This window comes from Pollachius pollachius, assembly GCF_949987615.1.
Source record: "Pollachius pollachius genome assembly, chromosome: 7".
In the NCBI taxonomy this organism is placed as follows: Eukaryota; Metazoa; Chordata; class Actinopteri; order Gadiformes; family Gadidae; genus Pollachius; species Pollachius pollachius.
The window spans coordinates 18,302,041-18,315,364 of NC_136940.1; the positions used below are offsets into that span (position 1 = coordinate 18,302,041).

General features: G+C 42.8%; 1 protein-coding gene across 1 annotated transcript; it reads left to right on the forward strand.

Annotated features, from left to right (window-relative positions):
* Nucleotides 1-1,325: 1,325 nt before the first annotated feature.
* Nucleotides 1,326-9,589, forward strand: LOC307078112 (thiamine transporter 2-like; the record flags this gene model as incomplete). Its single annotated transcript, XM_079739727.1, has 5 exons — nucleotides 1,326-1,517; nucleotides 4,022-4,799; nucleotides 8,219-8,411; nucleotides 8,906-9,047; nucleotides 9,440-9,589. 5 exons carry the CDS (start codon nucleotides 1,326-1,328, stop codon nucleotides 9,587-9,589), a joined length of 1,455 nt encoding a protein of 484 aa, XP_079595853.1.
* Between the last annotated feature and the right edge of the window lie 3,735 nt (nucleotides 9,590-13,324).

The window sequence follows — 13,324 nt, forward strand, 5'->3', positions numbered from 1 at the left end:
TCTGTTCTTTCAAATTATTCCGTGTATGTGTGTGTGTGTGTGTGTGTGTGTGTGTGTGTGTGTGTGTGTGTGTGTGTGTGTGTGTGTGTGTGTGTGTGTGTGTGTGTGTGTGTGTGTGTGTGTGCATTTATGTGTGCTGTAGTCTATGTACTCTTACTTGAAAGCATTTTTTTAAACAGAGATTGTATTTAGTAAAATGTTTACTTTATACAAATATTTCCTGTTGACCTTGAGAGAAGGACTTCTTCAGCCAAATGAGTCTAAAAGAGAGCTGGAAAAGACAGAGAGAGAGAGAGAGAGAGAGAGAGAGAGAGAGAGCTATACACTAGCACACAATTATGCTGGACATTTTCATGCGCACACATCAGTCATTCTCTGGGGAACTCCTGTGATATCCTCAAAATAAGCATTAGCATTACAAACAGCATTAGCTGCAATACAATTGAATAAACTCCAAAGAGACACACCTTTTTAAGGTGATTGACACAGAGTGAGATGAAAGTACATACGGTACAACGGCATGGTTCAGAATATAATAAATGTATCCCTGGGTTGACACTGAATATTTAGGAATAGCCTGCTTTCTCTCTATTCTTTTCATTCAAACATCAATCTTCGGGGGATTAGTGTGTGAGCAATGCAGTATCGCACTTGCAAAAAGTTCAAACATCTTATGTGCATGAATATGCAAACATTTACATGTGCTAAGATATCAATGCACTAACACAGACACACACTTATATGGGCTAATAGGTTGTGCTCATGTGCACAGGCATGATCAGCAAATACACAAACTTGCACACACACCTGCTCTCACCCACAGACACACACACCACCGTCTTCCTTCAACATGAGTCACAGCCCTCCCTTTGATATAGATCGAATGGAGGACATTTTTCATCTTAATATATACATATAGTCTTTGTATATAGAGAAAGAGGGGCAGCCGATATTTATCACAACCTCCCCGGGACCCCAGGGGCCAGTCTGCCTCATATTTCATCCTAATGCATTTTCCCCTCACAGCCTCAACGGTCTCACATAGTTGGGCGTCTCGCAGTGTACGGCCGGGGAAACATCAGAGGGGGGGAGAGAGCAACGGCACAATGGCAAAGCGCAGGTGACTCCCCATTCCCTGCCTGTATCACCTTGACCTTATCTGAGGGCCCCATATCTCAATAGATTAAACTGCCCGAGTTAGACTCTCGACTGGCGCTGAACGCCCCGTCCCAGCGGAGCACCGAGAGCACACTGCAGGCGAGAGGGGGAGAGCCAGAGAGAGAGAGAGAGAGAGAGAGAGAGAGACAGAGAGAGAGAGACACACAATGGGGTTCTTCTGGTGGTGGAAGTGCCGTGATGGACCTCGTACCGGGAACCCCCGTGGGCCCCATGGCGCAGGCTGGGCGGGCCCCACCACGCTGCTCTGTGTCTACGGATTCTGCTCCATGATGAGACCCATCGAGCCCTTTATGACAGAGTTCCTCTCGGGGCCCGACAAGAACCTCACCACCAGTCAGGTGTGTTATAGTGAAGCTTTACTGAGCACAGGGGGAGTCTCTCAAGGCAGACAGGTGGCTTGGACAATTTTGCAATGCTTCACCCTTACAGGTAGGTACTTTTGGTAGCCACATTTTGAGTCATGGATTTCTGGGTCCGCTTACTCAGAATGCCTAAAGTACAGACGTGTAGGCCGGAGTGTTTAAAACCAATGGTGCAAGCCACACGTCTGTATTGGAGCCTTGGGAATAGCTGGGCTAGTCTGTGTGCTATATTGTGAACCGTTTTACTGAGCATTGGCGATAGAACCAATTATCAACTGATTTTTTTTGTTTTCAGTAGGTGTTGAACTATGCACTAAAGGATTGGATCATTTTGGGCATCGAGGAAAATCGTTGTATTTATGTATTATTTTGGCAAAGGGGATAGATATTTAAAACATCACAGAGTAGGTTTAGAATTTAGTGCAATATTGTGGTTATCTTTCAGTATCAATACGGTTTTTCCAATAAAGGTATATTGGGCAGCCTTAGTTTAAAGTAGTGTTGGGCTTTTATCTGTAAAAGTTTGTTGAGTGGCAAATTATTTACCACCGTCTGGAAAGAACGTTGCTCTTTATATAGTATATCCTTCTTCCGGAATAAAACTTTAATGAGTTGTACTTTAGAAAAGTATATCAAAAGAATTGAACACTCATTTTAAATGCCTTTGAAATCAGTGCATAATGAAATTCTCTGTTTCCCCAGACCCTCTGGGAGGATATGTTATGCGTAACCATTATAATTTTTAATGTGTGTGTACTGTATTTACCCAAGAAGTATTTTTATTTTATTTAAAGGCTATGATATAAAAGTATCTGATACAAAACAAAGTCATGTGCAAAAATGTGCTTCCCAATTTGTGTGTACGCATATGCAAAATATTAACAAACGGCTGCTTATTTTTTCAAACAAAAACCCATTTGTTAATTATTATACCATATATTGAAATCCATTGGATATTAGTGCAGAAGATATCATCCCAAGCCCAACAACAAGTTTATTTGCTATAAAGATCCTCAAAGCAAATGACAACGAAATGAGCCATATGACTGAATCCCAGAGGGAAACGCTCTCAGCCCCTATCGGGAGAAGCGTTTCCCCCCTTGCGGATGGTAACAAACCTCCCATTGGCTGAATGGGCCCACGTCTATTCATGTCTGTGTTTGTGCCTGTGACGGGGTGCACAGGCACAGGCATGGCCTTCATCCGCCACAGGCTTCCTTTAAAACTCTGCTACTGTGATGTATTCTACGAAGGCCAGCGCATGCACTCAGAGACACGTGTAAGACAATGTAGAGCGACAGGCACTGCGGCATCCTTGTTCATACTTCATACGCATAAGTTATTAACTTTTATTTTCCTACTAGTTATTTTAATAGGCCTCTGTATTAATTATCCATTCACCTAGGGATACCTACCTTCCTCTCTCTAATTGTGATTTCATGTTTGTTAGCATTTGCATGGCAACTGTATCCTCAGAGAGGGATACTGAGGCAATGCCTCTCTCCTGATCTCTTTAGTGTGTAGATAACTTTAGTTGTCTTGCGTCCTTGCAGACAATTTCACTCCCCCCAATATTTCGCTGCTAATTAACTTGGGCTCTCCTGCCATGGCTGGCTTCAGCTCTCAACCCTCACTCCCCTCACCTTTATTTTATTTTATTTTGTTGTTACTGCCAATGATATTAAAGTTATGCTATGAGAATTATGAACAGCCATTTTCTCTCATAAAATGCTTGGTTAATGCTCCTAGTGTGTCTTCTCAAGATCATCCTCCATTAAATGAAGTACTTTGGTGTCAATAAGTGTCCTACCAGATTCAGAACTGATTCGGGTATGACTGAATCAGGCTTTATTGTGTCTTCCCTGACTATTTATGTATTTTTATGTATGACACAAAGTGCTATTCATATTTTATATCAAAATGGTCGAATAAAATCAATCAATCAATCAATGAAGGAGAATGAGTAAACGAAGATGATAATAACCATGTATCTCTTTCTCCTATGGCTATACCCTGCACTCTCCCCGGTCTCCCACCAATAGGTGGTGCAGCGCTATGACTCCTCATGTTGCTGATCCCATTTTAATTGGCTCCCCTGATTGTTCTCAGCCTTACTAATGAGCCTTACAGAAAAAGAGTGGCCTGCTAAGTGCCTCAATGTAAAGGCTTAGTTATGGCTCCACGTTGGCACAACGCAAGGGGGTTTAGGGACCCATTACGTCCTTGCGGACACTCCTTGCGTCCACCTCAAGGGCCTGACGTGCACCTATTAAAGATTGTGACCTTGCACCAAGGCAACGCAGCAGTAAGAGCTGTGGATGGTCCGCTAAAAGAAATCGACGCAGAACCAAAACAGGTTCATGACTGCGTCGAAGCGACTGCGTGTTCATTGCGTCGCGTCAATGCGGAACCATAACAAAGACTTTAGTCGAGCCAGCAGTGAGTAACCAAAGTCCCCCCCTTTTCATCTGGCCTTGCAGCTAACGCGCCAGGTGTACCCTGTGGTGACCTACTCCAACATCCTCCTCCTGGTCCCGGTCCTCCTGGTGACCGACTGGCTGCGCTACAAGCCCGTCATCGTCGTCCAGGCGCTCTGCAACCTGCTGTCCTTCCTGCTGCTCCTGCTGAGCCCCCGTGGGGACGCCGCCTGTGCCCGCGGGGCCTTCTTCGTCTACAGCCTGGGCTCGGTGGCCGACGTGGCCTACATCTCCTACATCTACAGCCTGGTGCCGCCGCGACGCTACCAGAGAGTCACGGGCTACGTGCGCGGCGCCTTGCTGCTGGGCTACGCGGCGGGCGCCACCCTGGGCCAGCTGCTGGTGTCCGTGTTCGCCGTGGCGCTGTGCCGCCTGTTCGCCGTGTCCGTGGCGTCGCTGGCCGCCGCCCTGGCAGTGGCGCTCTTTCTGCCCATGCCCAAGAGGAGTCTGTACAAGAGAGGGATGAGGGGGGACTCCGGCAAGGATGCAGTTGCAGACGCGGAGGAAGGCCCCGGCTGCTCCGTCGGACCCTGCAGGCAGGCGTGGGCGCGGTCACTGCGTGCGGTCCGCTGGGCAGGCAGAGCGTCGCAGAGGCTGGCGGCGGACTGCTCGACGTGTTACTCCTCGGTAGCGGTGGCGTTCTTCTGCATTTGGTTCGCTGCTGGGCGGTGTGGCTTCTACCAGGTTGCGAGCTACGTCCAGGTGCTGTGGCTGGATCAGCAGCCGCAGCACAACTTCACGGCCTACAACGGAGCGGTGGACGCCCTAGCAACCCTGTCGGGTGAGTCCCCGGAGCTGACGCCGTCCGGACAGATGTGTTTAGCTAAATTTCTGTTGCTAGGAGCTCCTGAAATACAATGGAATACAAAAAGGGTCATTGCAAGGAAACTAAGGGCATCACTTTGGGCAATTGTAACTTGTTTTTTTGTGTTTTTTATTATTTATTGCTATTATTTATGAGATTTTATAGACTTAACAGTGTTGTTCCCTTCATTCAAATTCAGCTGCTTCCACGCGCAAACTATCCAACATAAGTGAGAAAACCCACCTCTAGGATTTTAATTATGTGCTCATAAACTGGAATGTAAAACTCAAAACCCCAATCCATCCAAGCATTACCTTAAAATATGTAAAATAATACAAATAAATGGATACTGTGTATTGCACAATTAGCTTGTTACACAGGCACCTGCACAGCTCTAGACAACAGAATTATTATTTTGAGCATTTAATTGCCTGCTCTTATCCCCCAGATGGCTTAACCAGCTGCTGCCATCTACCATCCTGTGCACTTTTTTTTTTATTGATTATGGAGCGGATACATTCCCTGTATTCCCCAGAAACTGCAGGCAATTACCGGGTGTAAATCATACCCAGCTGTATGTCTTTCATATGGGAACGCAGATTCCCTCCACCAGTGAGACCATAGCATCCCTCCACCCCCCTAGAGTACCTTTATTGTCCTCCCTATTCCATGCTCACAACACCCCACTCGGTAAAGATGTGCTCCTGGGAAAGACAACTAGACCGACATTCATATGGATTACCACATTGAAATCCAGAATTTATACGGATGAGGCTGTGATTTAATGTATGTTTGTCCTGTATTTGAGCTATAAATACATTCAATGTCCCGCATGTTCCATTCTCTTGTTAGCGTTATGATAACCCAAATGATGCACTGGGGAGAACTGGAGATCGAAGAAGTTTGTTTTGTGGGGGGATATTCGGCACAGGAGAAGGGAACACAGCGACCCATTTAGTAAAGCGGTTTTTGAGTATGTCCTTGTTGCCACTCAAAACATCTCTCCACAGAGACGCTAATGGCTTTGGAAACCCTTTCTGTTTAAGGGCTTTTTTGCCATTGTCTGCTATCTTGAAGGAGGAAAGCACACACACAGACACACACACACATGTTTGCGCACACACACGCACACGCGTGCACCCAGCGGATACTCAAAATCAGTCGAAGGCCTTTATTTTATTCAGGCCAAAAACATCAGAATAAATGTGGTTCCATTAAGATTGTAGTATCTAGAGAGTGACTGACTTTCTAATATAAAATAAAAAGCGCTATCGATTCAGACCAGCAGAGTTGGCCCTTGTGGATCGTCAATAACCCTTGAGCTTCGTGGGCAGGCGTAAGAATGGTTAACAGGTATCAGAGATGGCCCCCGCTTTACCACTCAGAGGTTGCCCACCCCAACTAAATCTGGCTGGTAAAAGGATTGGAACACTGCAAATCAAAATGGAACAGATTTTAATTTTTGACACAATGTTTTATTGTTTGTATCTTTACTGTCCTATAGTTTGTGGACAGATTATCGAAAACGACAGTTGGCCTTTGTTTCATTGGTTTTGTGGTAGGCCTATACATTCTCTGCAGAACCGTTCTACAAATGCAATAGTTCATCTGAGCAACCCTATGTCTATAAACACGCGACTGGAGCCAGGGTGAAAGTTGAAAAGCTGCTTGGGATGATGACGTTCCTCAGAAGAAAATAGACTTGGTTTTGAGGTAAACCCATTTAAGTGTTACCAGATAAATGAGGTTTATGTCAGGGGACCCTTGTCCCGTTGAACGCCGGCTTTGATTCCTCAATTATTCTCGTTGCTTATTCAATTTTCCATGTCACTTAGTCAAAAAATGTCATTGTTTCTCATAGATTTATACATCCTTGTTCTTTATGTGGTTAAAGGAGAACGAGACAGGTGGAAGCTGTGAATAATTACTTTATTTGAACATTGATCGTTGTAAACTAATTTCCTTCCACAGCTCACGGTCTCACAGGTGCTCTGTATCAATACTCATTCAATCTGAGCAGAGGCGCTTTAAATGTGCTGAGCATTTTCGCCACCTAGTGGTGAGAATAGAGCTTCAAATTCCAACAACATGATATAGGGGACCAAACCTCTGTGCTATTAATGGTTTGTTTCGAGCAAAACCAGATCAAGTGCAGACGTCATCTTTAATAAATAGTTCAACCATCAAACGTAATAAATTAATAAATTACTTTAAAAGATGAAGTGAATGTATAACTTTCCGATCCAGCAGTGAATGGGTCATATTTTCACAATGATTGTTTCACCCTTGTTTATTTTATCATTGTTAGGTATTCACAGTGTCGGTGGATACCTATTATATTTGTAGTGGATATTATTATGTTTTTAGTTTGATGGCCAATATCTCAACCGCTGACTATTAAAAAGCTTGCCAATTTCTCACATTTATTTCTCCCTGTAACTTAGATCTCCTAAAGTTTGGGATCGATCGCCCATTGGGGGCGCTATCATTTTCAGACACATTCAAACACTCAGCCCTGCCGTTCCCAGGGCCAAAATTCAGGAACTCGGTAACCAGGCCTTAATTTTACATGCTTACCATTTTTGCCTCTTGGACACACAATGTCCGTCAGGATGGATTTTGCTGCACATTGATATTTTGGGAAATATATCAAAAATCGTCTTAAAATTGTCCACAGTCTCAAATGGCGCACAGTTTCTCTGCTCTATGGTCATGTCTAAATAAATTTGGCAAAATAAAATTTAGAAAAGAGGCCATTCCCCTTAAGAGTGGTGCATATAGTTTTGGGTCAATATCTTAATAATTAATAATTAATCTTAAGAATTTAATAATTGAAGTCACAGAGTAAATATAACACTGTGACTAACACTGTTGCAAATATAAAGGGCATTTGTTCTAGAGCCGTGACACAGATTCACTCCGAATCTCTTAGGGAACCTTATCTCATTGCCCCCTACTGACTTGTTACTGAAAATTGTCGGAAAAAAGGGGGGTCGCTGGGGTAGGCGTTTTCCGCTTTTACTTAAATAGTGCTGTTTTAAATGAAGGAGATCAAATGTTTCTATAGTTTGAAGGGTTAAGTGTTAAACCTGCCCTTTGCTTACCACGGCCATAACTTGAGCTCAGCATTTGTTTTTTGCGCCTCTGTTCCACAGACCAAATTGATTCATAGACAACAAAAATTATCTGGGTCGCCTCTGTTTGAGGGGCTTGATTTCTTACAATTTAAAAATGGTTTATACAAAAGTGTTGGCTGCGGTGGAAACTGAAAAATTTTAAAAACAAATTTATATAGCCAAAATTGGCTATATTAAAATTGCCTACAATTGAAAAATGGTAGGGAAGGCTTGTACACCTCAATTAAATTTTGTTTGTTGTTTTTCCTTTCGCCAAAGGATCGGCTGCATCCCTCGCAGTAGGCCACATCTCTCTGGACTGGGCCGTGTGGGGAGAGGTTTTCCTCGGGGGTTTCACAGCCCTGATCTCAGGGGCTCTGTTCCTGATGAACCTGACTGATAGCATCTGGGTCTCCTACGCCTGCTATGCCCTCTTTAAAGCGCTCTACATGCAACTCACGACCGTTTGCACGTAAGATTGAAGCGGTGGTGTGACGACAATATAGTCTGTCTGACCAGCTCTCATGATCCATTGTGTTTTCAGAAATTTTGTATTTTGTTATTCAACAATACAGCTATGCATTTTACTGTTTATTTTAAAGAATATACATGTGTATCCATAAATGCAGTTAAAAGAAAATCCATTAGCCTTGGGAAACCATCCAAATATTCAAGTTTGCGTTTCGACAATTTATTTCAACATATTGGCAAACTACAGCCAGAAAATTAAACTAAATAAATAAATGACAAGTTAGCTATTTTCGCATGGTTGAATACTAAAGAAGTAAAGCAAGAACCTCTTCTCCTATGCAGAGGGAAACATATATTTGTGGATATGAGTCACACCATCCAACAAATGGTTAGCCTCACGAGGCTCTCCATTCTTTACCTATGTAGTAAAACAGAAGAAGGTTTTCTCCATCCTCTCTGTCTTTGGGAGCTTTGAGAGCAGTCGTATACCTTTAGCTTCCAGATTGCCAAGTCTCTGAGGCTGGAATGCTACGCCTTGGTGTTTGGTCTGAACAGCTTCCTGGGGACTGTCCTCCAGACCGCCCTGACAGGTGTCGTCATCAACACCAGGTCTCTGAGGCTCACCCTCTCCTCCCAGGTAGCTAGAGTACACACTCACATGCTGCAATCACACGCCAAATGTGCACGAGATAAGAAGCACGTGCACACACACACACACACACACACACACACACACACACACACACACACACACACACACACACACAACAAAGGTACAAACACATGCATTATCAAAGACATTTGAATCAGAGGTGTAGTTTAACAGCTGCTCGCTTAGAGACATACAAATATATACACGCATGCATGCACACATGTGCGTACATACACACAAACTAAATCAGTGATTACAGCGAAGAGACATAATTAATGTTGTCAATAGTGTAAATGCCATGACACTTCCCTATAGTGTGACATTGCAGATTGACTATGCATTGTTGAAGGTAAAAAAATATTCCTCTTTCACGCCAGTTCTTGATCTATGCAGCCTTCTTTGGAGTTCTGGCCCTGCTGTTTGTTGTTAGAGGTGTGTATGTAGTCCTCAAGACAAAGCACAGCTCCCAAGAGAACCAGGCGGAGAGAGACAACCAATTACCAGAGGTCACACCTAGGCCATTCTGAACTGTGACTGCAGCAAAATGGTAAGTTTAAGTCTGATTACTTCAATCATTGTCCTTCTCATCCTTGTTACTGTTCATCATTCATTGACGTTTTCCTTTCAGGATTGCGTACATTGAATGGTACAGCTGAGCAAGATATCAGTGAAAGAAGAGAAATTGTGGATCTATGAGAGAAACGGGATTGACTGTTGCCGGTGCTACAAAGGGAGTACGGGGTGTAATATCTGTATATGGACACTAGAGTTCAGTGGCGGCATAATGTGGAATAAAATGGACGGCTCCGGGCTTGCTGTTGAGAACTGGCCTTTTATTGGGAGCCCACTTTCTAGTTTGACTGTTCTAGGGTTTATGATACATGTTATTTTCAGCTGTTTCAACATGTCCGTTTATACATTAGTGCAGTAGTGATGTAATGATAGACTAGTGGGTTTGTTTTGAGTCTTCAATACAAATGTAATATGGTACATTAAAACATATAACTTGGTTTATTTGCCTTATGCTATACATTAAATCCATACTGAGTTGATTGATCTCCAATAACATTTTTGTACTTCATTTCTTGTACATATTTTCTATCAGACAACTATTTAGTCTACACACTCTCAAGTACAAGCTAGCTGGAGGAACAGAAGTAAAAACTGTGTGTGGGTGTCTATCTGTGTGTGTGTGCACATATGTGTATGCATTTGTACTCATGTCTTATGTGTGTGTGTGTGTGTGTGTGTGTGTGTGTGTGTGCGTGTGTGTGTGTGTGTGTGTGTGTGTGTGTGTGTTCCTGTGGGTGTGTGTGTGTGTGTGTGTCTGTGTGTGTGTCTGTGTGTGAGTGCGTGTGTGTGTGTGTGTGTGTGTGTGTGTGTGTGTGTGTGTGTGTGTGTGTGTGTGTGCGTGTATTTGTGTGTGTGCGTGTGTGTGACTACCTGATTGGTGGTGGCTAGGTGTATCTTATGTATGCTTCTTCTTTGATTAAGATGCGAATAATCTAAAAGTGAAGGTTTCCCTGGCTAAGGAGACACCTTGTTTGTTCTACGAATCCAAACATGTGTTTAATACTTTGTGTAAAAACAGCCTTGAAAATAACACATCCAGTCGGACAGCCAGAGACGCTACCAGGCAATCAGAGAAGAAAATATGTCAGACCGGCAGACAGATCATCAATTATCTCAGTTCCCTAACCCTAAACAGGCTGTAAATCAGGGAAGCGCTTGTATAAAAATAGTGCAGGACATATGTGAATTGTCATGTCTGACCGCTATCAATCCTGATGACAATAATGAGCTGATCAGAATTCCGTAGAGAAATCTTCAGAGTGGCAGATGGGATTATGTGTGATTTGAATGTGTGCATGCATGTGGGTGCACTTGCATTTGTGTGTCAAAGTGTGTATATGGTAAGGCCGCATGCGTTACTTTGTCTCGGTCTACATGCATGTGGGGGCTGGCCTGCATGCGAGTGTGTAGGTACAGTTGTTTTTCTTATTGTTATTGAATTGATGTATGTATACTCACAATGTTTTATTGTGTGATGATTGCTAAATTTCAAAGAAAATCTATGTCCACCATATGTAACTAACTTTTATTCTGGTAACTGGTTACATGTTTGCTTTCTGAATACATCAGGTCAAATGTCTCAAATTGATGGCCCTGTCAGGGCTTTCAAATCAGATTGGTAATGTACATACAGTACATACATATTTTGCATATATTGTATATAAATATATATATATCATGTATGTAAATCAGTGTACTTGGGAGTGTACTGAGGAAGGCCTACTGGAAGGAGAAGAGGGGGGTGCAGGCCTACAACGAAGCCCACTTCATCAAGCCCACAACATGGCCCACACTTGGAACACCATCAACAGCCACCACACAAGTCCTGATGCAACTGTGGCCCCTTATGGCCATGGTGGTGACATTTGTTGTAACCGGGATCTGAATGGAGATTGCAATTCGGAAATTGTGGCTCAAGTCAGAACCCCTACTGACCCGACTGGGTCAAGCACGGATCCGGATCCGTTTGTGTGCGTCACATAAATTACCTTTCAGTTAAGGTACATGCAAACACGAGTAGGATATTACAATATTATACAAACAACAAGCCGTAAAAAGGAGTTTAGCTTTCGATGAGACTCCAAAGTGACAGTTGATGATTCAAAGTATTAATCATGCTTCTCATGACGATAGCTCTCTTCACTCAGACCAGTGAAATGTACACATTTTCATAACTTTGTAGTTAAAATAATGGCTTCCAGCAGCCGTTCATACATACTTTGAAGCACAGACTATATTAAAAATTGTTCATGGAAACGAAACACAAACTTTCTTATAGTTGACCTGACATCGTTAACATTCTAGGCGTAGTAGGCCTACACCTTCTATAAACAATTGGTTTACAATCACATCAGACTGATAGCACAGCGGTCTACAGACCTCATCTGAAGCTATTTATAAAAATAGAGTGAACATCGTCGATGGACACACTTGCACTCACACACAAAAAGTTTTAATTATTAGTATTATATGTAAGCTTGGACCCAATCTGTTTAGAGACCATGATAGAAGAACTCAGAGAGATAGAGAGAGAGAGAGAGAGAGAGAGAGAGAGAGAGAGAGAGAGAGAGAGCGAGAGAGAGAGAGAGAGAGAGAGAGAGAGAGAGAGAGAGAGAGAGAGAGAGAGAGAGAGAGACAGAGAGATAGAATTAAGAGAGGGAGAAAGCGGGAATGATAAGTCAGATCATAATGTTTATGTAGGCCCACAGGTCAATCTGACAGTAAAATGGATGGCTGTATCCCAGCTGTGTTTTGTTTGGTCTAACCATGCCCAGCTCTTCACCTCTATCTGACACACAACCCTATCCCACTGATATAACATCTTATTTCCTCAGAGTCTCATGCACTCTTTGTGCCCTGTCCACATAGACACAAAAGGCATACGCACATCTACAGTACACCTATTCAATCAAACAGGCCTTTCAATTTTGTATATGACAACCGTTGCTAGGTGTTCAACATAAAACAGATAAACAAAGTGAAATAAATCGTTGTGGTTGACCAGATCCATTCTGTCGATTACATTGTGAGATTAATACAATATTTTCTTTCAGTGTCGATCTACAGATTTTGTTTTGTTTTTGGAAGCATAGAATAATGATGATGTAAATAATAATATTACTTAATGAATTATTACTGAATATATGAATAATAATACTAATTTCCTGGAGTCCTCAGGTGAGAATATGTGCTTCACTGATGTGTTTGGTAGCGTAACAGCTTGATTTATATATAGACTTACGTGTGTAGGCAGCAGACAATTAACTTTTCTCTCCATGAATTTGCTTAATGTTAATGTGATGTTACGGCTGAAACTGTTTTTTCTCTAAAACTACTTCAACTTCATTGTCATTTTTGCAAAAACACAGACAGCGCTGACCAGGACACATAACACTTAGTGTGCCACTTCAAAATAACCAGACAGCGTTCCATTTAAGATAAATGTAAGATTACTTTCTTTAAGTGCTTGCATGCTGATATGTAAAGTCTGCTTCTGTGTATTCTGACCTCTCCTGCAAAGTGCATCTTCCTGAGTGAAAAGACAGGCCGCCCCCAGGATACGACAGCTCCTGCGGGGCGGGGAGGTGCTGGTGTTTTAGCCTCATATAATCTCTGAGGTAGGAGAACTTTAAAAATAAGCCTGACTCATATTCTTTCATAGTCATAGGTCTAAGTTTTGATTCATTCTT